The 26563-nt window shown below is 37.2% G+C and overlaps 1 protein-coding gene across 3 annotated transcripts in view; it reads right to left on the bottom strand.

Annotated features, from left to right (window-relative positions):
• Tbck (TBC1 domain containing kinase) overlaps positions 1-26487 on the bottom strand; it is a 136240-nt gene extending 109753 nt beyond the window's left edge. For 2 of the 3 annotated variants that reach the window (XM_057793405.1, XM_057793407.1), the window contains exons 1-5: positions 26263-26487; positions 24264-24485; positions 17867-17939; positions 2902-3016; positions 2594-2667 (exon numbers count right to left, since the gene is read on the bottom strand). In XM_057793405.1, coding sequence (XP_057649388.1) covers positions 2594-2667; positions 2902-3016; positions 17867-17939; positions 24264-24456 — 455 coding nt within the window. In that variant the 5' untranslated portion in view covers positions 24457-24485; positions 26263-26487. Of the gene's footprint in view, positions 1-2593; positions 2668-2901; positions 3017-17866; positions 17940-24263; positions 24486-26258 lie in introns of all 3 variants that reach the window. The other variant, XM_057793406.1, reaches the window with a different exon arrangement.
• Positions 26488-26563: the final 76 nt, after the last annotated feature.

The following is a 26563-nucleotide window of genomic DNA, read 5'->3' as shown; positions in this document are numbered from 1 at the left end:
ATTATTACTATATCATTTTTATGTTTCTGAATAAAATTATTCTCTACCATTGAATGTATGTGAAATATTAAGTTTATGAATTTGTATCTTAATAAATAAGCCCTCAGTACAGAAAATTTGCCAATTGAAGAGTAAGTTATTTGAGGTCAAGAACTAATATTAGCTTTATGCATAAAATAAATAAAGAACAGAAAGTGCTCAATAAATGTTTCCTTACTGACTGAAGTCTCAAAAGCCTGGATTATACAGTGAGTTCCAGACCAGCATGAGATAATGATACAAACCAACAAACTAAACAAAAACCAAAATCCTCCTAGACCTAGATAGAAGTGGGAGGACCTTGGTCTTCCCACAGGGCAGGGAATTTGGACTGCTCTTCAGTATCGAGAGGGAGGGGGAATGGAGTGGGGGGAGGAGAAGAGGAGTGGGGATGGGGGAGGGGAGCGGGGGGAGGGGGCAATATGTGGGAGGAGGGGGAGGGAAATGGGAAACGGGGAGCAGGTGGAAATTTTAATTAAAAAATAATAAAAATAAATAAAAAATTTAAGTAATTAAGTTACTTCATTATAGCTTGCGCATCTTTTATCTCTTAACTAACCTTTTCTCCATCATTAATGTTATCTGTTTCAGATTTATATAATAACTATTGATGCACTTAGCATATACCAAATGTTCTCTGAGAAATTATTTACAAATGTCAGTGTTGTGTTTAGAGTAGATAATGTTTCAGTTTAAATATCATGCAGGTTTTATTTCTCTTCCATGTGTTTCATCACCACATTCTTATTTTTGGAATTTAATTTTTTTTTAAGCTTAGAGAGAAAACAAAGCAGAGATAAAATATTAGGTGTCATCTGTCTGTGTACATAATCCATACATGACCAATTAAATTCTATATAGCTTAACTTACTAAGTATTCTTTTGTTTCAAATTTATGCTGTCTATCTTTTTAAATAAAAACAAAATAGATCTTGTAGAGTTAAGCAGAAAAAAACTTGAATCTAGAATTAAATGAAGATTATTAACTTTTTAAAAAATCCTTCACAATATTATAAATAAAGGGATTTTTTTGTTGTGTAAGGTTGGAAGAATTTTTTATACAACTGGTGTTAATTTATTTTTAAGGGATAGATATCCCATCATGATCTGCACATATTCGAGAGAAAAAAATTGCACAACTGTCTCATCACACTCATCAAGGATTTATTTCTTTAAAATTACATATTGTCATTATCACAATTTTCAAATATAATTAAATTGGTAAACATTTTGTAATGTTATCATATAGCCCAGAATTCAAACTATTATATTCAAATAAATACACTAGTGTCTAAAAAAAAAAAAAATCCTCCAGGCCAGGCATGGTGGAACACACCTTCATCCAGCACTCTGGAGGCAGAAGCAGGTGGATCTCTGTGAGTTTGAGGCTAGTGTGGTCTACACAATAAGTTCTAGGACAGTCGGGGATATGTAGAGAAAAAAGGAAAAAATAAACCTACAGTCTAAGTTTTTAGAATAAAGGGAAAATTTTCCAAAAATTCTAAAAATTTAAGCAACATTCTACTTTGGAAATTTTCTCCATGAGACTCCTGGTACTGTGTGGAGGACGGAATCTTGAGAGCCAATGGAGCAAACACAAAAAAAAATACTGTTAAAAACTGCCACACTGCATGGGAATAAATATGATTACGATTTCTAGGTTAGATAAGTTGGTTTGGTCGTTTTCATCATTATTCTGAAGCTATGTAGAAGTCCCTATTGTGGAATATAAGTGTAAGTTTTAGGGATAAAAAGCCAGTGTCTACTCAGGCTGCCACAAAAATATCAGACATACACAAACTCAAGCACAGGAGATGAGAGACAATCAATACAGTGAAATGTTAAAGTGGAGAAGCTGAAGGACATCAGAAATCCTTTTCTTATTTTTGTTAAAAATAATGGAGATTTAAGGGAAAGGATTATATCATGAAAATGTTTCAGAGGAATCATGCAACAATACAGCCGTCTCTATCAGAAACATATATCTAAATACACCATGAAATAAATTTCCACTCATTTCTCGGAAGGCAGCATAGATCTGGAATTTCACACCAGAAACAATTAAATAGACTTCTTTACTACACTTGTAATTTATCTCATTACTTCCAATACCCACAATGAATCAACTTGAATTTAAAATTACACTTCTATCTTTGGGAACCAGGAACTAAATAAACATAAAACATTAAACTGAAAGTAAAACAACTGACATTTTCCAGCCTATAAATGAACACACTACTATCATTAAGAATCTGGTCTGTTTTCTTACCTTACACCACTTAATTCTTAATGAAGTGTAATTAATTAAGGAATATCATAAGGTAAACACAGCCAATGATTTGTGACTCTGTTTCTGTTCTGCAAAAGATCAACTCAGGAATCTTTGAGATACTGGGGAAATACTCATTGTCTACTTGTTAATGAAGTATATAGAAAAATAAAATGTAGTAAATAAAGAAAACTGTTTTCATGTCAAGAACCACTAACCAAATATATACTATCAAAGTTCATCAAGGTTAAGATAGAATTCAAAATAGAGGAAAACAATCCTTACCCTATTGGGAAATCGACATCATCACCATGAGCTGTCATGTGATAAAGTCCAAATTTAGCCAGTTTAATATGACCCTATAATGAAAAAAGAGAAAATCACTATGAAATATCTTAATACAAATGACAAATTTTAATTTGGCAAAAAATAAATTTTAAAAGTTTTTTGTTTGTCACAAATACATCACTTTCATACAGTTATTACAAATATTCTGAAACATATTATTAGTCTTATTTCTCTGATTAATGCAGGATTTCAGTAGCTTTCATTCTCAAGCAACATAAAACTATCTATTATTAGCTGAAAATTACCTTTCGATCCAACAGAATGTTATGAGGAGACAGCGCCCGGTGTACTATGCCATGCTTGTTCAAGTATTGTAAGCCCTGAAGTACCTCAAATGCTATGCACAAAACCTTCGTATAGCTACAAAGAAAACAAAAAAATCAGAGATGAATTACAAGGTAAATAAAGTCCGTTTCAAGGGAAATGAGATGTACTAAAAGCATTCAGTGATGCTTTGTTGTCCCTCTTCCATGCAGAGAAAGTGGAGCACATATATCTTCAAAATAGCTACTTCCCTGGGTGGTGGTGGCACACACCTTTATCCCAGCACTTGGTAGTCAGAGGCAGGGGGATCTCTGTGGGTTCAAGGCCAGCCTGGTCTACAGACTGAGTTTTAGGACAGGCACAGAGAAATCCCATCTCAAAAAAACCAAACATGTGTTACATACATTTATGTAAGTATATGTGACATATGTATACACACATATCTAATTCTACATATTTTAGACTTCCTAATCATAACGTTTTGTTGTGCTATAGAATCTTACAGTTTGGGCTACAATAAAAACCATCTTTCTTTTTCCAAGGGAAGGTTTTAATTTGAGTGGTACACAGTACTTATAGCAGAATAGGGTGCTTTTGTCACTCACCAGCCTGGTATCTTACCAAATTATCAGTAATATTTAAAATATCTGGACCAAATCAATGAAAACCATTGAATCTAAGTCCATGAAAATAAAATATATTTTATATACTATATAGACACTACATATTTCCATATGAACTCATAAAACTACTTCCAGTAATTTAGGATTTATCAATATCAAACACTGGCTTTAATTCTTGACCTATCTTCTCTAATCCAATCTCATAGAGATACCCATTTTCTTTATTGTTTTTCCTGTCTTTCTTCCATTGTTCTTCCCTAAGTTTCTTTAATATGTAAAGAAAGGCACAGAGAAATTATTCAATTCAATTCCAACTACTAATATTTTTAATAGAAGGCTTTACTTTTAAAAATTAATATCTGAATGCAACAACGAAAGGTAAACTTTGAAAGAGCTATAGCTACTGAGGCAGTAGTAAAGATGAAGGGAAATAATTTCTTTTTTCAAACAGGGTTTCTGTGTGTTATGGCCTTGGTTGCCCTGAAGCTCTGTAGACCAGGCTGGCCTTGAACTCACAGAGACTGACTGTCTCCGCCTCCTGAGTGTTGGAATTAAGAAGGCCTGATTCTTGATGTTCAGTTCTTAATTTTTCACTCTGTTCTTGTTGTGCTCAGAATTCTGTTTCTTTAAATTCTAATTTGTTCTTTCATTTACTCTGTAGATGTTTTTGAGTATTCACTAAGTGATATCTGCCAAATCTGTCAATAGGGCCCTCTTTAAAGACATCTGCTAAGGAACTTTTCTTTGCCTCCATTTATGGCACCAGTATTCACTCACTTGGATATTAAAATGTGATATTGTCCTTGACTCTTTGCTGTGGACCCCAAATCCAGTTAGTTGATTCTTGGTTATGCCTTTTAAATTTCTCTTCATATTCCCCTTCTTTGTGCCTCTCTGCTACTATCTACTCAGACCCTTGCCCACATCTAAGTTTCTGTGAGTCTCCCCACAAGGTCCTCCTTATGTGATGTAACATATGAGGTCCTAAACTATGCATTCTGAAATACCTTCTCACCATGAAAAGCCATAAATTGAAAAATGCTGTGCAATAGGTCCTTGGTCAAAGGCAGGAGCCACTCTTTGACTCAATTTATTTGTGTATTTGTTTATTTATTTATTATGTGTACACGTGTGTGCCTACAAGAATAAATGTCTCCCTTAGTACTACTTTTAATATTCCTCAGAGTTTTGTTATTTTTGTTTAGTTTCAGGAGAACAAAAAAACCTTCTTTATTAATGTCTACTTTGACCTAGTATTGTGCTATCTAATTTTTATTATTATTTTTTTTTGAGTTTCTTTTGTTGTTGATTTTAAGCTTTATTGCATTGTGGCCACATAGAATGTCCAGAATTATTTCAATCATTTTAGTATTTGTTGAGACTTGTTTTGTATACTGGCATGTGACCTGTTTTAGAGAGAGTTCCATGGGCTACTGAGTAGAATATATACTCTTCAGTGTTTGGGTAGGATAATTGATAGATGCCTGCTGGGTCCATTTGATGTCTGACGTCATATAATTCCAATGTTTCTCTGTGATTTTTGTCCAAATTACCTTTCTATTGGAGGTGAGCTACTGAAATCAGTCACATATTATCATTACTGTGTTTTGAAATTCAGTAGTACTTTCATTTTTGTTTTGTTTTCAATACAATTGAGTGCCTAGGAATTTGGTGTGTATATGTGTAGGACTGTAAAGTCTTCTTGGTTAATTGTTCTCTTGATCAGAATGGTATCACCTTCTTTTTATCTTCTGAATATTAGTTTGAAATCTGTTTTGTTAGATGTTGGGACAGCAACACTTGCTTAATGCCTGTTCCTATTTTCTTGTGATACTTTTTCTCTCCTTTCCCTCTAAGCTGGTGCCCATTTGTGAAGATGAATGGAGTTTCTTGTAAACAACTCAAAGATGGATTTTCTTTCTTATTCAAACAGCCTGTGTCTTTTGATTGGGGAGTCAAGGTCATTTATATTTAAAGCTACTGCTGGAAAAGTGTGTTCATTGCTGTCTTTTTTTGTACTTTGTATTATTTTTTCCTATTTTGTCTTCCATTGGATTTAGCATCATTTATTTTCTTTCTATACTCTCCTGTTATTGAGGTATGTCCTCAGTTACTGGATGTATCCCTTTTTTAAATTAAAGTTTTAAATTTAATTTAAAAAAAAATAAAGGCCTTCAAAATCATTAAGAATTTTTAAGTAGGAAACATAAGAAACTTTTAAAATGCAAATAGCAAGTACCTGATGATGATGTACACATATCATTATTATGTTAAATGCTAATGGTGCTACTTAGCCAACTAAACAATAAAATGTTACATCTGATAAGAACTGAGATTCAAGTATACTTGGCTGGAGAAAACAGTAAAAAAATACATAGGTTATAGGAAAAAGAGTGATAATACATCAGTGGTTCCCATGGGCTTTGGGGACTAAAAAGGACCATAGGAAAGGTTGAGGCTATTGGAATTGTTCAACTTATAGTTGATAAGACATTCTTTATCAAATTGTTTAACTGTACATTAACAGGTTAAATCCTAAACTATGAGAGTTAGGCCTCAATGAAACATACTTAAAAATAGTAAGATGAATAAATTTTCTTTAAAAATAATTACTAAAACTTGACCCCCTTTCTTAAATTAAAAGAACAAGAAGGAATGAGGGTTTAAAAGTTGAGATAGTGCCGGGCGGTGGTGGCGCACGCCTTTAATCCCAGCACTCGGGAGGCAGAGGCAGGTGGATCTCTGTGAGTTCGAGGCCAGCCTGGTCTACAAGAGCTAGTTCCGGGACGGACACCAAAGCTACAGAGAAACCCTGTCTCAAAAAAAACCAAAAAAAAAAAAAAAAAAAAAAAAAGTTGAGATAGTCTCTTCTCTTAGGTCATTTCAGCTGACTAACAAAACCTACATAGCCATGAGAAGCCTTCTAAGCTGTTGGTGAGGGCAGTCCAACTCCCAAAACAACAAAAGCTATTGTTTCCCTTGAATACTTCTCAGCAGTTGAAGGTCAGTGCTTATTGCTGAAGAAACAGCACACTTAGAACATAGGACTCGGTTCATTCAAGCCAGATCTAACATGGAAGTCTCCTTCCTGTGGTCTTGTGTTCAGCTACCAGAAAGTACTGTGTATGCTGCCAAGGGAGGAACGCAACATTAGCTCTACCCAGCTGTGATACCCATGAACCACAATGACCAGCATTGCAAGATATACATAAAAGTGCAAATCTTGATGGTAATCAACAGCTGTCTAAGTGGACATAAGGAGCACTTAGCAGGAGGAGAATAGCGTCTAGTACAGAAAACTTAGCCAAATATGCAGACTGAGAGGTCACGGATCTTAGGAGAGAATCTACCTCTACACTTTAGTAGACCAGCACAATTCCTTAACTACTTGCTAAAAGTTATCCTCCTTCCAAGAGAAAAGTATAGCTCTCATTCCTCATCAGAAGAACTGCAGAGAAAGTGGAGACGATGCAGAGATCAACAGATGGGGGAGGCAGCCCCAGCGGACATACCTGCAGCACAGCTGCTGCACGTAGATGGCTCAGGGACGGCCACTAAAGATGGGGATGGGAAGGTTTTTAGTGACAATGTCAGTGAGACTGACTTAGAAGGGGCCTCATAAACAAGTCCTGAAAAATGACAGTATCAATAGATATGCCAATGAGGAAGGGGTAAAATCTCCCTCGACCGAGAACTACAGGTGACTGCTGAGGGGAGATTTAGCCTTCCTTGGAGATGACTACCCTTATTAGTTATCTAATATAACTTAGTTAGCCCTGAAGTCATATACACACAAATAACAAAAAATGTACTCAACAGGCTGTATTTACATACTTGTGCATATATTTATATGTAACAGTAATAATTAACAAAGAGGCTATTATTTGAAAATGGGGGATATAAGAGGAGCTGAAGGGAAGGAAGAAAAGGGGAAGTTATGTAAATATATTTTAATTAAAATGTTAAGAAAATGTTTTAAGCCGGGCGATGGTGGTGCACGCCTTTAATCCCAGCACTCAGGAGGCAGAGGCAGGCGGATCTCTGTGAGTTCGAGACCAGCCTAAGCTAGTTCCAGGACAGGCTCCAAAGCCACAGAGAAACCCTGTCTAGAAAAACAAAAAAAAAAGAAAAAGAAAAAGAAAATGTTTTAAATGATGAAAACATAGTTTAAGCATCTCATTTGCCTCTATCTGTTAACTTTAGCTTCTCTTATTACTCCTGTTCTTTCCCTCTCTGTCCCTACACCCACTCCTTCCTCTCCTTCTCTCACAACACACACACACACACACACACACACACACACACACTTCACAATAGCTTATAAATTAATGCCATATTCAGCAGTGACACTAGAGGTCCTCAGCTGCATTGTATTTCAACACAGATTTCTTATGGAATTGGAATCAAATCTTTACAGTGATTGTTTTCATTAAACCAATTTTTAAACACTGAATACAGAAAACTCATTCTACTTCCTAAGAGTGTTTTTATCAATTAATATTAGATGTGTATGTCAAAATTACATTTATGTTAAAATGAAGGGGTGTGTGTATCAAAATAAATTTTATTCATAAAATTTTAAAAAGTAAAGTTTATGAAATTAATTAGCTACATTCTTTGCTACTGTTTGAGACGATATAGGAATCACAGTTAAAGGCTCAGCATTTTCAGTTTGAATCAAACAGTAAATCAGACTTACTTTTCTGTCTTTTTATATACTTAGGGTTTAATTTTTAAAATTTATTTTGAAACACAAAATAAAAGGAGAAGGAAAATATTATTGTTTTAAATACCGAAGACAATGGTGAATGGCACCTTTGGAATTTGGTACACTTGTTTGGTTTTGAGGGATTTTGTGGGGAGACAGTGTTTATTTCTGGGACAGGGTCTCACTACAAGGCCCTTGATGTCTTAGAACTTGCTGGTACTGAACTCAGACCTACCTTCCTCTGCCTTCTAAGTGCTGGGACTAAAAACATATCTCAGACTTATTTATTTATTTTAAACCTGTTTTTCTTAATTGGTCAACAAGTTTGAGAATTAAATCTTTTTTAAGCAATGTAATTATAATATAATAACAACATAAAAATACCTAATAGTTAACATGTAACAGTTCACTTATGTGCAGTTGCACGTGAATCCCCTCCCCGCAACACAGTCTAAGGCTTTATCTAAATCAGACAACTCCAAAGTTGAAACATAAATAATTAGCACTGAGCATCAGTTTAAGTCAGTAAATTTTAGTTTCTATGGTATAGTTTGAAGTAGTGTGTCTCATCTGGACTCATGCTTGAGTCATTGATTCACTCAGTTGGTAACACTGTTCAAGGACCTTTTGGATATTGTGTGTCAATGGGACACACAAGGCCATTCGAGGGGATTAAGATAGGGACTCGATTATTTCCCATTTTGCCCAGATGCAGGCAAGCACACAAAAGCTCCCAATAACAAATCTTCCCTATAGTGGATTGTATCTACTGACCATCAGTCAGAATATACCCTTCTTTACTTAAGTTATCTGCCAGACATTCTGTTATGGTAACAAAAAAATAACTGAAATTGAACATCAGGACCAAGGAGTACCCATGATAAGCCTGACCATATGTTCCTAGGCCTCTGGAATTTGTTTATAGGAAGAATTTAGAACTTTGGAGTCACAGGTTAGTGATGTCTGAAAATGCTTTATGGAAAGCTTAGTAAATGATTCTGACGGGAGTGTGAAAGACCAGGATGCTAATAGAAAAGAGACCATAAACGGTCTCTCATCAAGTCTCAAAGGGAACAAGCATTCTATGGGAATCAGCCTAGAGGCCATCCATGTTACAATCTGGCAAGTCATCTGGACACAAGCTTGTCTGTGCTGAGGACTGAGTGTGGCTGAATTAAAAAGCAGTGGACTTCTTGCTTGGAAGAGGAAATTTCTAGACTAGGTATCATTCAGGCTGTAGTGTGCCTATTTAGCCAGATTTACAGTCACAGCAAGTTTAGAAAGAAGAGTAGAAAGAGGAACCAAAAGATGCCAAACATGTAAAGTTTGGTAAAGAAGAAAACATGAACCAAGTTAAAGTCACAGACAAGGTGAACATGGACAAAGCAGCTGTAATTGTTAAAGCCCCATAAATGAGAATTCATGTACTTTCTTTACACTTTGCATGGGGAAAATTGTAAATAATTCCTCACTCATGTACAGACATAAAACAGAGCACCTACTTATAGAACACTTATTTGAAAGGACAGTGTCCAAAAACGTAGGACTTCCATGGTGTACGAGTGGAAAACAATTGCCTTGGGAATATTTCCTGAGATCCAGCCACGAAGGCACAGAGGTGACACTGCAGCAATGGTCTAAAGCAGCCAGACTGCATCTTAAGCAACAGCAGCAGCAGCAGCAGCAGCAGCAGCAGAATTTACCATCATCCTATGATGCAACTTGAGAAAGGGAGTTATGAGGGCTTGTTCTAAGGTTCCAGAAAAAAAGCTGGTGATACAAGGTAATGTGTGGCTGGGCCATATTTCTGAGTAGGCTCTGAAAGGCTACTATGCGAAGCTATGAAGGCCAGGCTTGTGTTGCTATGTAGACCTCAGCAAGAGGGTAAAGATGACAGTAATCTGGTACATAGTCAAAGGAAAGTTCAGGTATCAACTAAAGCCAATCCAAGAGAAAGTGAATGCATGCTGCTGCTAGTGGGAGGACCATGGAGCTCAGCAACCACATCTATTGGCCTCTGATTACTATTACAGGGAGCCCTCAGTGCCAGATGGTGCTACAGGGTATACCATTTGTCCTGCTGTGCTTCAGTCCTGATTTAGGCTATGGTTTTCTTATTATTTTCTTACCCCTTCTCTTTGGAATGGGTTTACTCTGTGCCATTCTATGGAAGCAATTAACTTAAAAATATCTTTTGGATAGGGTTCACACTCTGGAGTCTCAGACACTTTGTTTGAACAATAAAACTTTGGTATTTTTGAGGTTGGAATAAATGCATTCTACATTAGAAGACACCCATTGGTTTAAACATTTGGTAATTAGCTGGTATAACTATTTTTTGGAGGCTGTAGGAATAGTTAGTGGTATAAGGACTAGTATAAAATTCTATAATACTTGGGTAAATTGTAAATTTGTTTTCAAAGAGAACCTTAGTTTCCTTTCCAGATGCTGTGATAAATCATGACAAAAGTCAACTCCAAGGAGGAAGTTTATCTGACTCCCACTCCCAGTCCATCATGGAAGGAAAGTCACAGTGACAGAGCCTGAGAGAACTGGCTGTGTTACATCCAAAATCAAAAGCAGAGAGCAGTGAACTAATGCATGCATGCTAGAACTTAGCTTGCTTTCACCTCTCTTAAGCAGTCCAGGACTCCAAACCCAGGGAATGGTGTTACCCACAGTGAGTGTGTTCTTCTACATCAATGATCATAATTAAGATTATCCCACACAGACACTCTCAGAGGCTCTTGTCCCAGGTGATTTTAGATTCTGTTAACTTGACAAATAAACCACCAATTCCCTCGGGTATCTGCAATGTTTCCAAGAAGAGATTCTATCAGATTGCAAGAAATGGAAACCAGGGAAGCAAACCAGAGGTCAGGGCTGCGGAGATAGACTTGGAAATCATTCATATAGGGCTGCTGAGATAGACTTGGAAATCATTCATATAGAAGTGTTAACTAAAACCACACATGCTATTTCCTCAAATCAATGATCCGTGATATTTCTAAAGGCCACTGCATAAGCCAAAACACACATACTGTCAGCAAACCAAAAAGGGAACAATTCTAGACTATATAAGTTCAACATGTTTTTCCACCTTATAAAAATCCTAATCCTTTCCATATACATTTTCCTTTGGTTAAATTTTCTTATCAGCCTGAGGTAAAAAGTTAAGGAAGAGAAAACAGATGAAGTATAGTTAGCTACTGTATGATATAAAAAATAAGAGAAAAAAAAACCACTGTTGATTAATACTCAAATGATATTGCAAGCATATAATTCTATTTATTCTAAAGAATCTCTCCTATACTCTCATGATTAAAAAAATCTTAAATATATAATTTTTCAATATTTATTATCTTATAAGTTCAAAATCAGAGGACATGGTGTTTTTCAATGATATGCTAATACATTTGGAAATTTTAATTGAAACATATCACTTATTCAGCAGCATTTTAGAAAAGAAATTATTTTAATATTTAATTCCTTTAAATTATGGAATATATGTGTATTTGTTTGGGGTATGTACACAGATGAACACAGGTACCCATGGTATCCAGAGGAGGGTGATCTGGAACTGGAGTTACAGGTAGTTGTGAGCCACCAATGAAGTACTAGGAACTGATCTTGTGTCCTCTGCAAGAACAGTATCTGTTTTTAATCATTCAGCCACCTCTCCAGCCCCAGGGGAAATAGTTTAAAAATTGAAAGAGAAAACCTTTTACTATTGAGTTTATGTATTTTATGCTAAATTAAATAACTCATTTTCCCTCAGATTCACATGCTTTGCAATGGGACTTTCACAAATTAATTACCAAAGAATATTCAAAGAAGGTATAAAAATACTTGCAGTATGTCTTAAGTTGTTAGGTTGGGCATATTTCACTGCCGCGCCCCCGTGTCTGCGCTCCGTGCGCTATTATCCAGTTCACGAGCTTCGGGCAAGGGGGCTGGAGGTTAAAATACACAGACACACACAGACAGAGAGACAGCGACACAGGTCATCCTTGAATTCCCCAAGAATGCCCCCTTTATTGTGTTCTGGGGCAGATTATATAGAGATGGCCACGCCCCAGCCAAACCCACCAGAAACCACTCTCCTGCCATCAGGAACTCCTGAAGATCTCCTGCTCAGAGCAGCTGTAGGCACTCAGAGCAGGGGAAAACAAGTTGTTTACAAGAAATTCAGGATCTGGGGTCTCACTGCTCCCAACATTTTACAGCTCAGCATTTATTTTAACACAAGTGAAGTTGTTGGATGTTGCACGTCTGGAATGCTATCTATTGACAATAAGATACAAACAATGGAAAATCAACTTTCAATCCGAACTCTGGGTATGTTTTCTTCTCAACAAACAATTTGCTAAGATCAAAATACACAAGGAAAACATGGTCTGATTTGATAACAGGAAACTCCGGAATTGATTCGCTACACTTGAGACTGTTTCAAATCTAGCTTCACTCTGTAAGTTTACAAGGTGAGGAATATGCACTAAATAGCAGCCAAGATCAGTGATCTACTCGCAGATTGTAAAACTCATTATTTTAAGGATAAAGCAAAACACATGATCCACACGACCCTTTCCTCCTCTAAACACCACAGCGTCTTTAAAAACAACGTGACACTATGCTTTCCATTAAGTGGGAGCATTTTATAAATTAACAACTATGCCTGTATTCCCCAATTTTCCTGCTGCAAAATAACCAGCAAAATAGAATCCTAATATATCTGTGAGAATAAAGTCACCATTCAATAAGTTTGAGTATTTTTGTAATAAAGGTTTTATCTTTAAAATAACTTTATTATCACAACACAGACACACTCAATCTTTTATTCTGCTTTAAAATTTTTAATCTTATAAAAAGGCACCTATGAAAATTTTATTGCAAATATCATACATAATTGTAAAATGTTGAATATTCTTCTCTAATATTTGAAACCAAGGAAATATGACCATCAGTATGTTCATTAAATTATCCAGCAAAAGTTCAATTTTGTGAAATAGATCAAGATAATAAGAAGCCATATGATTTTTTAGAAAGGAGTGTAAACATATTTTAGCATTGATAGTATGGCTGCTTACACAGAAACTCTTAAGAAATCTGCAAAAGAACTATTTGAACTAACACAAAATTTAGTTCAATAGAGTCATAGGAAAGAAAACTGAATTTGAAAAAATCACTTATATTGTTATATATTAACAACAAAAATGGAAATAAAATATAATTTCTTACATACTCATCAAAACAAAATATTTAGTATTGCATTTAGCAACAGGAAAAACCATATATTAAAAACTACAAAACCGATCGAGGCCAGCCTGGTCTACAAGAGCTAGTTCCAGGACGGAACCAAAAAACTACGAAGAAACCCTGTGTCAAAAATCCAAAACAAAACAAAACAAAACAAAACAAAAAAACCCTACAAAACAGGGAGGAATAAAGCTTTATAAATCTAGAGAGAGACAGTGTGTTAGTCTACTGGATAACTAGAGACGGTAAAGATGTCATCGCCTCCCAAACTGGTCTATCAGTATAATCACACCTCAATACAACATCAGACACTTTTGAAAAGTATGAAGCTTATTACAAAATTTATGTGAATAGAATTCAAGGAACCAATTATAGCAAAAGTAATCTTGAAAGATGCTGATGATGGAAACTTGCATTGGCAGCTTTTAAAATGTACTGTGAAGCTATAGTAATCTATATAGCATACCCTCATCATATACATGGAAAAATAGGTAAATGAAGCAAAATATAAATCCCCAAAGTAGACCTACACATTTAAATGGCCATTTGCTTTTCAATAAAAGCAACAAAGCAACACAAACAAAGTCTTTTAAATATAGTTGAAACAACTATCTATATGATAAAAACTGCCCTGAGCAGCATATACAAATACAAATGAAGACACACCACAGATCCAATAAGATCTAATGCTTTAACATTTTTATTGGTAATGTGCAAGACTCATCTCTCAGTTTCTAGTTTTAATTCCCTTACTCTCTGTCAGATAAATTTTAACTGAATTTAAATTTTCCTCAACATCTCTATCAAATTAGTTATGTTTTGAATGATGTGATTATCTGTAGAAAGTGAACTATAAATGACAGCCAGAGAAGCAGCAGCTTATGGAGGCAGGTTATATACAACAGATAAGTGAAGATAACTCACATATGAAACCTCTGAAGAGCTCTCTTTCTTACAGGTCCAGATCACTGACTTCTGGTGGTAAGAACTAGTTTATAAGCCTTAAAAAAATGATGGCACTTGCTTGTTTCATAAACAAGCTACAGAGTGATTAACTCTGCAGCACACGAAGCGCCCTCTGATCATTGCAAGCCCAATAAGGAAAAGACAAGCAGTTCTTAACAAAATAAATTTACAACAATCAGCAACAACTTGGAATTGAGGCTGGCTAGATGACTTTTACTGGAAGGTAGAAGTAATGCTATATTCAAATTTCCATGGAAAATATTAAATTCTAGCCTTGCTTTAGTTATTATTCTAAGCATCATGAACAAGGTAACTTGCAGAAGAAAGAGTCTGTTGGGCTCACGTTTCAGAGGGTGTGTCTATGACCATCATGGAAGGCAGTATCGCAGCAGGTAGGCATGGCACTGGAGCAATAGCTGAGAGTTTACATCCTGAGACAACAGCCATGAGGCAGAGTGAGTTAACTGGGAAGTGTGGACTTTTAAAGCCTCCAAGTCCAGCAGCACTAGCAACACATCTCCTCCAACAAGGCCACATATTCTAATCCTTCCCAAAAGTTCCACCAACTGGGACCAAGTATTCAGACATATGAGTCTCTGGGGGGCATGCACATTGAAACCACCACAAGCTTGTTACCAGAATGAATAAAAACAAGACTTTATTTACACTGACATTTAAACACATTTCTCAGGAAGAAATTGCAAAAACCCATAAAAGTCAGTGTCTTCTTTATAAAATAAAATTTAAAAAAACACTACAAAATGTAAAGGACGTAAAAATCAAGGAAAATTTTGTTTGTAATCTTACTCTGTGTTTCTGTCACTAACACTTTGATCAAATATAGACAAAAATGTGACTTATTGAAGAAATGTGACTTCTTCACTCAGACCTGCTGATGTTCCTGTTGTGAGATTCATCATGTCTAAAACATGGATGGAAAGCTAAAACTTTTCATGAGATAGTAGATATGATCTCATAGCAAAGCATCACAGAGTGCATCCTCATATCGCACAATTCAATGTTTATAAAATACTGAAAAGAAAAAAGGGGAGGATCCTTGTGGAAGGATACATTTGGAAATTTTTAGTCACAAACTTCTTTTATCTCAGTTTTTCTTAAATATTTTTAAGATTTATTTATTTTATGTATTTGAGTATTTTGCCTGTATGTATGTGCACCATGTGCGTACTTGTTGGTTTCTAAGGAGAAAAGAAGACATAGGATCCCCCAGAACTTCAGATATTCTTAGTTGGTGTTAGCACTATCTTAGTACACCTTGTTTTGTGTTATTATGTAGTGCAGGCTGGCCTTGACCTCATGGCATTAATCCTGCATCAGCCTTCTGAGTTTTAAGCTTGCAGGCATGCATGTATTACCACACTGTCACTGTTTGCTGTCATTTTGAGTTTTTGTCCATTCTCTGTGACGTCTACGGTCGCCCATCTTAGTAGAGCCATCCCAGAAGAGATAGAGTTAATGGCTAACACAAGAGTAACCAATAATTAGAGGAACACACCTCTCCCTGGAGGACTAAGGCAGGAGATAAGCACTACTAGGTATTGTTAAATACTATCATATACTGCTATATGCTATTAGAATTATTACTTTCATGTTGTTTTCCTTAAGTATTAATGCTTTCTGTGAATGTTTAGACCAGTCAAATACAGATACAAGCCTGTGTGACACTCTTGTCTTTTGGTGGAAGCTTTGGGGTAATATCAGCCAAGCAGCCCATATTCACGCAAAGGCTGGACAGCTCTCATGGCAACCCTATTTTGAACATTTTGCAATTATTCTCAGGACATCTCAGCAGGATGCTACAAAGGATCCCTACAACCATGGCTGAATTCAAGCTCCACACAGGACCACTTCAGGCAGTCATGAGCCACGGAAAGTGGAAGCCTAGAGAAGACAAGTTTCAGTGAACTACAGCTGCTTTCACCCAGTCCAAGGAGAGCAGTTTTCCTGGCCCCATGAAAGGCCGACAATTGCTGGAAGCACAGTCTTTGTGAAAAGGACTGTACAAACACCATTGCCAAATCACATCCCATTCTGGTCACAGTCTGCCTGCCTCACCTCTGTAGTCAGTCAGCAGATACTTCCCACTTGCCCCTGTAACTGTAACATTAAATCCAATAAAAGGCTTATCTCAATTTTGATTGCTTTTGTTTATTAATTTGCCTACTTTCAATTGTTGCAAGCCAGGTGAGCTGGGAAGACTGAAGAGATCTAGAGGGTCGCTGAGGGCAGAGACAGCAGGGAACAAAGGTGACAGATACGGAATATGGAGAAGGCTGTGAAGGGCCACGAACAAGAGCTACTCCACAGCTGGTAGAACTACCCCCAGATTGTAGCCAAGCCTCACTAGCCACTGGAGATCTGCAACTAGCCTCTGTCAGATACCAAGAATCCTTATACCCTAGGCCCAAGAGTTTTAACACTATCCATGAGAAGAACTTCAGAGTCTAATATATGAGGCCAGCCAGCACTCCAAGGAGAGCAGGTGGTTCCTGTTGCTGCTGTTTAGAGCCTTGGTGAGTGACAGGCTGCCAGCAGTCAGATACTGAGTACCTACAACCTCTCTGTATCTTGCTGCAACACTCTGAAAATGGGTTCCCAAAAGATGTTCTAGGTTGACCACCTTGGTATTTGGTGCTTCTTTCTTTGAAATTCTAAGTGGCGTTGACCTCAGGATAGTTTGGAGCTTTTCCTTGCGTCCCTTGCTGTCATGTATGGAAACTCCAGCCACAGGTTCAGGGGATAAAGTAGATAATTGTAACGTCATAAGGATTTGTGGTAAGCAAGTTTTGTTAATTTAATATAACTTTATTTATACAATTAAATCTTTTATGATTAAAAAAATAATTTTGAGTAAATTAGTGAAAAATTGTTTAATAGTGCACTTGTAATAAGAAAGTTAGATAACACACTATTCTGACTAAGAAAACATAAATTTCTTGAGTCACTGAAATGATTGAACTAAATTCTATCATTAAGTTCTACCAAAGTCATGATTACTACTTCCGCTTCTTTCTCAACCTGGCCTTCACTAAGAAAGTTCACTGTTCACCAGGGACTGTTGGTGTACAGCAAGAAGCTACCATGGCTCCTTTCAGGAAAATAATCTTGGCTAGTGGAACAAATTCTTAGAACTAAGATGTCAAATTTTTCACATATGTACACTCCACTGAGGAAGTTTTTCAAGTACTTTCTAGAATGTAAACAATGAATTTCTATGCAGCAAGTGAATTAAAGTTCTTAAAGTAAAAACCTACATTGAATTTTATCATTACACAAGAATGAAAGAAGTCAATGCCCTTCAGTTTCTAGGTAGAATCCTCCTTTGTTTGCCAGTTTCCACCCTTCACTCATTTGTTCCATATTCTACAGTACCTCACAGGCTTCCTTTCCCGGAGCAGGTCTTCCAAACTCCTCTCACAGTGCTCAGCCACAACCACCAGTCGTTCTGAGAAAAAGCAAATCCAGTTTATAATTAATACATTTTAACAAAAGATCATATAGCCTTCTAAAGTTAACATATAACACAAATAACAGTATTTAAAATTATTATGTATTTTTCACTGTGTAGGTGTGTGGTCAGTCTTCCTTACTTCTACCTGGCTTGCTCCTCTCAACCTCCTCTATCAGCACTCCATCGATCCAAACTGAAGTCTACCTATCTTCTACCCACTAGTCTTTTCACTGTGCTTCTCCTCATCTACGACTTACTGAAAAATGACTACATTTTATTCCAACCTTGGAACTCTCTTGAACTGCAGACACTTAGAGCCCACCTTGGGCTTCAGTGTAAAACTCACTGTTTAGCTGGATTTGCAGCTCCGTTGCTAGAGAGCTTTCCTGGAATGCACAGAGCCCTGCATTGAATCCACCAGCACTTTATAAAACAGGGTAGTGACACATGTCTGGAATTCCAGCACTGAAAGGTTGAAGGGAAACCAGGACTCCGAGGCCATCCTTAGTGCTACAGCTAGTTAGAGGCCAGCCTGGGATATACAGGACCCTTGTCCAAGAAAACAACCTGAAGGTGTCACTAGCAGCTCAAGAGGAACAAAACAAGTTATAATATTTCCCTTTCCCAAACCCACACACAGAGTCCTGCATCTCCCAGTTGCTTCCAGAGCTTGCAGTTTATTCCCCCTGCTGAAATCGGGGTCTAAGCCAGCACTACCTCTTTAGGTCTCCATGGCAATCACTTACCAGTTCTTTTCAGCTGAATTAAGATCCTCCTCCTGCATGCTTTCACACTAAAGCCCAAGTGGTAGGACAACAAATCTGAATACAGAATTCCTTCTCTAGTGTCCACTAAATACTTATCTCATCAGCTTTTGAGCATTCTCATCCTTTGGTGAATTACACTTGGGTTCCCATGTCTGAAATGATCTTCACCTTTAAAATAATGTCTGTATTACATTTATTTAGTGATGTGCGTGTACATGCTCATTCCACTGTGTACACAGAGAGGTCAGAGGAACTCGCGGGGATCAGTTTTTCCTTTCATCACATAGCTTCTAAGGATCAAATTTAGGATGTCAAGTTTGGTGGCAAATGCTTTATCTGTTGAGTCATCTTGATAACCCCCCTTTTTAAAAAGGAATATGTTTTATGTATTCTGTGTATAAGCAGTTCATGTACAAGTGTGGCTCAGTGGGCATGCCAGAGGTCACATGTTCTGGAGGTCACAGAACAACCTGTGGAAAGCGGTTCTCTCCCTTCCATTATGTGCATTCCAGGGACCAAACTCAGGTTGTCACCCCTTTCCACTCAGCCATTTTCCCACCCTCCTTCATTTTACACCTTTATCTCCTGTCGTGTTACATGATGCCGAAAAACAGACTATTGTTCTGAGACTCGAATGCTAATTTTACTATTTATTAGCACATGACCTTCGGAAATTTACTAATCTCTCTATGCCAGTTTCTTCTAAAGAGGAAGAAAACAATAATGTCCACATTATAGCACAGTGATAATGGTGGAATGAATTCACATATAATTAGGACTGAGAAGAAGGTGAAAACAGTCATGCCTATATCACAAATTGTGATGAGGGTGAAATTTATTTATATAAACAGGACAGAGAATAGTTCCTGGAACAGAGCCAGCACTGATAGCTTTCACTATTATTCAAGTAAACAAGGCCTCAGTAAATATGACTTCCTCAAGGCTTTGATTCCCTAGAATTGATTTGCTAGTCTTATAATGTAATCTAGACAGTACTTTTCTTTTATACTGCTTATTTAACTCTAAAACTTTGCATTCAGTTTTACTTAATGCCATTCTTCTCTACTTATATAAAACGTTTAGTGGTAGTGGGAACCATATTAGTCTTGTTTGGAACTGCAATACTATTGTATACAATTCACCTGAAACATATGGACATGAACTAAAACTATATATGTTAAACTATGACAGAGAAAGACAGCACAAAGTTTCCTCCATCCTGCATTCCTGCTGAGGCCATTTCAGGTTTAACTACAATTCGATCTTTCTGATGGAGAATGCCTTGGAAATTAACCAACTCTATTGTAGGAATGCAAGGTCAAGATGTCCCAGCTAACTTAGCTTTGTTTCCATTAAACTGCTTGTGCAAACCTCCTCCTTCAGTCAGCTTATTTTAGCTTCTGTCAAATTGCTTGCTTATATGAACCCCCACCACCTGTACCCTCTCCTCCACTCCGAAGCTGCCAAATAAATGTCAGGATGGGCATGGTTTTCTCAAGGCTACAACTGGGTCCCTGAATACCTGGGTATAGTTCCAGGAGGCTGTAATAGAGACTTTGAATGACTATAAACTGTGTCTTAGTAGTCATCTGTTGTGGGATTCCCATAAGAAAACAAATCAAGCTGGGCGGTGGTGGCGCACGCCTTTAATCCCAGCACTCGGGAAGCAGAGGCAGGCGGATCTCTGGGAGTTGGAGGCCAATCTGGTCTACAAGAGCTAGTTCTGGGACGGGCACCAAAGCTACAGAGAAACCCTGTCTCGAAAAACAAAAAAACAACAACAAAAAAAAGAAAACAAATCAATTAGAACAAAGGCATAATGGGGATGTCAGAAATGATGGCAGTCATCTAAAGAGATCTGTTCTGTGTTGAATAGTACACACTTACTAGATATAATACTTTAGTAATACTGAAATTAATATCCCAAACATTGGAATTCATTAAAATACACATATTTAATTAATCAGCCATGTACAAGTAGATATGCATATGTTTTTCTATCTGTAAGAAACTTGTATACCATGGGGCATTAGGCTGAAATTTTTCAGGTTTCCTGGGAACGCATTCAGTGTCTGTCATGGCTTTAAGATTCTATAAAATTTTAAACACAGTTTTAGTAATACAGAGCCATGACTCTTGGCAGAAAATCAGCATTTCTCCCAAAGGTAATGGTGTATACACTGAAGGAGTATTTCCATTATGAACCTCTTTTTTTTTTTAAACAAGAACTCAATCGAAGTACTCATTCCAAAAATTTCTAGATTTGTTTGAAAATAGTTTCTGTTTGTTATAAAAACAGTCTGGCTGAACAGAATAAACTGTTGGTTTGGGAACCATAATGTGCCAGATAAGAATCAACAGTACAGTGGCATTATTTATAAATACAAATATGCAAGTTTGGAGACATGGCTCAGCAGTTAAGAGTGCACACCACCCTTCGAGAGGATTTGAGTCAGGTCCCAGCCACCCACATCCAACATTGCGCAGCTGCCCATTACTCCAGCTACAGAAGGTCTGAAGGCACCTGCACTATCGTGCACATACCCCCACACATATAATTAAAAATAATAAAATATTAAAAATAAAAATAAATGTGACAATAAGGAATGTCTGTAAAGTATGAAATAATCTTTTCCCCTAACAAAATGTGAAAATTCACATGGCATGTCTATCTAGAACTTGTTTTCAATCAAGGAAGAGAAACTGAAGATTAGTCAGGAAAGATAACAGAGAGGTTAAATAAGAAAAAGGCAGTAAAAGAGAGACATGGAGTCCAGAGTGATGGCTCTGAGAATAGAGATGTTCATTATGCAAGCTTAATGAATTGAGTTTGATCTCTGGAACCCATGTAACTGTGGAAACAGATAAACAACTCCACAACATTGTCATCTGACCGCCCACCGTTCCACATGCATGTCTCAATACATGTGCCCTGACAAGTGTGCATCTCTACTCATACATGTAAATCATACACACATATGTAAAGTCACAGAAAAATAAACAATTCAAAACAGAAAGCATTAAATTTTTGATAAAGATGACTTAGAATGCCTTGTAATATGGTGTTATCAACATATAGTTCTTGCATCATTTCTGTTATTCAAAGTAAAAAATGTGATATTTAAGTAAATGTTTAACAGTAATGCCAACAAAGAAGAACTGATTCACAAACACTGTTGGTACTAGGATGCTGCAACAAACAGCTTTAAAAGTCAACTATCATCTTCAGGTATTCAAGCAAATTCTAGTCTAGATAAACCTATGAAGAAATTATACAATTTTTTAACCAGGATCTTTATGAAAGCTTATCTAAATATCCTAAATAATCAAACTATTTCACAAGTTGAATGACCTTGAGACATACTGAAGAGTCCCTGAAAAAGCTGCAGCCTTAGCTCCTGCCAAACTTCAGTGTCTCCTTGTTGACATGCCCTGTGTTTTGGGCTGGACTAACAAGAATCTTGCATTCTAGTTCCTAGCACAGAATCTTTTCATACATACAAGCCCTACAAGTTCTTTTCTGTGATATAATCCTGACCAATTCACACATTTAGGTTGAAATTTATAGGCTATAGGTACAGAATAAACTATAGTATGGCCTTAATAATGTTATTTACTTCAACTTAAGTTTCAAACCTATGTAGTAAAATAATTTTCCTTCATTTCATCTCACTAGCAACCAAAGAAACATTTCTAAATAATCAATACTAATGACAAATGGCCACACTACCACTTAAAATTTTCACTGTACTTCTAATTTCTGCTGATATTTCAACTCAAAAGAGGTTAAACTTGATAAAATCTGTATATTCAAGCTTTATTGGCTTCATTTAAATATATTTCATTGGGTTTTATAAAATAAATCATGCTTTCAAGTTCAAAAAAGATGCCTATATTCTTGAGAATAAATATATCATCTTGCTGATTTATCAAGAATTAGCATCTCCAAACAACTTGGAATGAATTCCAGAAAACACGGAAGGTCTGACTTCTACACGAACCTAACATTGGGTGAAAGCACAACGTAAAAAAACAAACCACATGTCACAACTCCATGTACATGTCACAACTCCATGTACAAAGAAAGGGAGTGGTCATGAAAAAGCCACAAATAAAATGTGTGCCTAGCAATAATGGAAAAAAGAAAAGCATAGATCCAAAATCAAAATTCTTCAAGAGACAATGAAATGCTGTTAAACCAAAGTCATATGACATTACATCATTGAGAAGTATGTGGTGCTCACTAAGGCGTCTATAAAACAAACTTCAATTCTCCGGTTAGATGCAACCAAAACAACTGAAGTTCTTTAGAATAAGTGGATTTTTAAATAAGCTTTTACTGCAATTCAGTTATTTACTACTTACGCACACAAATTTTTCGAGCACTGAACACTGCCAATATAAACAAGAAATCAAACTCCCTAATTTGACAGTCATTGATATTGTAGACCTGGCAGACAGGCTTATGATAGAGGAGTCTTTAGCATATTCATCTCCTCATTGAATGAACTCCTGAGATACTAGAGCTGGGAATTCAGGAAGAGCAGAGCAATACTGATCATGGTGGTGAGGGCAGGAGACTAAGCTGACTGTTGTCTGGCTTCAAACACCAGGGTGGTACTTAAGGGGATCCTCTTCTGTCTGACACTGATATTCAAATGAGGGTCACAGGCGAGGTTAAAGAGTGATCCTCACAAAAGGCATGTGCCACTATCGCCCAACAATCTTTTCTTATTTTCTTCTACGCAATCATGTTCTCTGCTTGGATTTCCTTTTGCTGTAATTGTTCTTTTTGCATAGTAGTATGATGAAGTTTATTAATTGCTATGAGTAAACACCTAGATTATCGCCTAGTATATAATAAGAACTCATAATGAGAGCTATCATTGCAAAAAGAATACTCTGCTCATAGCCAACAAAAACAAATGTTCTCAGAGAAAATAATTTTAAAAGAAATGAACTAGCCAATTTCAAATACAGTTTTGCATGCTCATCAGAAAGACAAAAAAGGTGTTTATGAAGTTCTTCACCATTAGATAGAAACAAATGAAATAGATATTTCCTAGGGGAAAAATGGCTGAATGTCAGAAGGTATAATGGTTTGACTTTGATGTATTTTGTATCTCCAAATTATTTTATGTCAGAAAATCAGGCTCATTAAGTAATCTTAAGACATAGAACTTCAGCCTGCCATTAAGATTCCTAAAGAATTCCAGTACAATAAGCATTGTCTTCCTCAGCAACTTGAGCTATGGAGGAAACTCACTACATGATCACAGCAGCGGCACACACTGCTGTCACAGAACATGGATCTCAACCAAGTACTTTTGTCCTATTATAAAAATCAACTGCAACAACAAGAAAATAAAAACTCCATTTTCATTTTAAAAGGTAGCCAAATTTACTTCGAACCATAAAAATAAGTTCATGACTGCATGTCAATACATATTCTGTATTTAAAATTGCATCATGATTTGAGTCAGTGAACATAAAATACAAAAGAAAATCCAAAAAAAACCAACAAACAAACAAAGCAAAACATAAAGCTTACCATGCTTTCCCCTAGAAATATCCACATATTGGCATAGTCTGGGATGGGTGATGGTCTTAAGAATTTGAAAGCGACCCAAAATTTTGATGGAATTTGGTGTGAGAGGAAGTCCGTTGCTTCCACAAACATCATGGGGAAGAGCTGAGGCAAAGAACGTAAAGGCACCCATGTCTGCATCCTTCAAAGGAAACATTTCTGGAGCTCTGGGTCCGCTAAGATGATCTAGAAAAGGAGACAATTTTTTAATGATAGACTGACCCAATATTAATCCAGTATTTTCTCACTTGAAAACTAATATACAACTTGGAAAAAATATCATGAAACTAAACTATAAAAAAGCCAAAGTTTAAAAATTTCAAGACAATATATTAAAGCAAAGAAATCACCCGAGCTTAAGTCTATACTGCAGTTCAAAATGAACTTCAAAGATTTTCAACACTGGGAGAAGTAACTGGATATGGGGAGTATTTTGGTGGCAAGGTAGAAACTTAGTGCAATGGAAACTCCCGGAATTCACGAAGGTGACTGTAGTGAAGACTGCTAGTAATGGGGGACCTGGAGCCGGAACCAGCCATCTCCTGTAACCAGGCACAGCTTTCAGTGGAGGGACTGGGACACCAATCCTGTCACAAAACCTTCAATCTACAATTTTGTCCTGCCTACAAGATGTGCTAGGGTAAAAGAGGCACAGATCTTGTGGCAGTGACCTTCCAATGACTTGAGACCCATGTGTAGTTGGATTTTTATAATTCTTTGTGGGTCCCATCACCCAGCTCCCAAATAAATACACAGCGACTTATTCTTACTTATGAATGCCCAGTCTTAGTTTGGCTTGTTTTTAGCCAGCTTTTCTAACTTAACCTGTTTTCCTCCTTCTCTATTTTGCTTTTGGGCTTTTTTACCTATTTTAATTCTACATGTTTTTCTTCCCTTCTTACTCCATGGACAGTTAGTTGTGTGGCTGGGTGGCTGGCCCTGGGAGTTCTCCTCCTCTCTTTGTCCTTTTCTTGCTCTTCCTCTTGTTTTCCCTAGACTTCTCCTTCAAAGGGCAATGACTAGAATTTTAATTTCTTCTTTTTTTTTCAGGTTTTATTTTTGGACAGGGTTTCGCTGTGCAGCCTTGGATGTTGTAGAACTCGCTCTGTAGACCAGGCTGGCCTTGAACTCAAAGAGATTGCCTGACTCTGACTCTGGAGTGCTGGGATTAAAGTTGTGAACCACCACTGCCCGGAATTTTAATTTCTTATTCAATAAATAGATCCCAAATTATATCTAAATATCAGGCTTGATGTTATAGGAAAGATGAGATTAGCTGCGGCACTTTAATATTCAATTTTACAACAAAATACTGGGGTTTCAGTTATAGATTTTAAGCACATACAACTGAATAAAGATAAAGCACTAGCAAGCATGAAGACATTTAATTATTCCTCTACTTCTCAGGTGCACACAAAACTCACAAACAGAAAGCAGACATACATGTGTGTGCTCACACTAGGTGACTAGAAGAAAATCAAAAAACTAAAATGATGGGGTGGAAGATTACAAGACAAAAGCCGTGGAAGTAGCTGGCTTGTAAAATTTACGCAGGGAATCCTTTGAAACTTCTATGCCCGATTTTTTTTTTTTTTTTTTTTTTTTTTTTTTTGTAGCTGCTTGACTACTAAGGACCTCAGACAAGACACACTTTTTCAATGAACAAGACACAATATAAACTCAGAAAGGCCTTGGAGATGAATGACTCAAATGGAGGGAAAATGTCAAAAATTGGGGCGGGGAGGGGGAACACGTTGATTTATCTAGAGTAAAACCGTATTTGCATTTCGAAGCTCGATGAGCTCCAGCTTCGAGGGGAAGAGGCAGCAGCAAGTAGCTCCGCAGGTTGGTTCTACTGCTGGCTGCAGACTGGCGGGGTCACTCTCTGCACCTGATTGTCCTGTGTCCCACAAGCCCCACCCACTGCCACACAGAACGAACGCTCGGACACCAGAATACCTGCCTGAATCTGGGGGCGCAGAGATTAGGGAGGGGATGAGCTCCTAAACGCTGTGCCTGGTGCTGCTACTTAGTGGGCGGTGTTCTGCATTGCAGGCGCGTCTACGAGAGGCGGCTTAGGGAAGGTGACAGCGGGGCGACCAGCCTTCGCCCGCGAGGGCTGCCCGGGTTCCCAGCTCAGAACTTGGCTGGAAGCTCGCGCCTCGCTCCACTGACAGCTCCCAGCATCCCCTCCGCCTCGGCCGCCTCAGGTCGGTCACTGCTCGTGACGTCACGGCCTGGCGACGCAAATCCGAGGGAAGACC

The sequence above is a fragment of the Chionomys nivalis genome, chromosome 18 (genome assembly GCF_950005125.1).
Source record: "Chionomys nivalis chromosome 18, mChiNiv1.1, whole genome shotgun sequence".
In the NCBI taxonomy this organism is placed as follows: domain Eukaryota; kingdom Metazoa; phylum Chordata; class Mammalia; order Rodentia; family Cricetidae; genus Chionomys; species Chionomys nivalis.
Note: the sequence above shows the minus strand (reverse complement) of the source record. Positions and strands in the feature narration are given on the sequence as shown.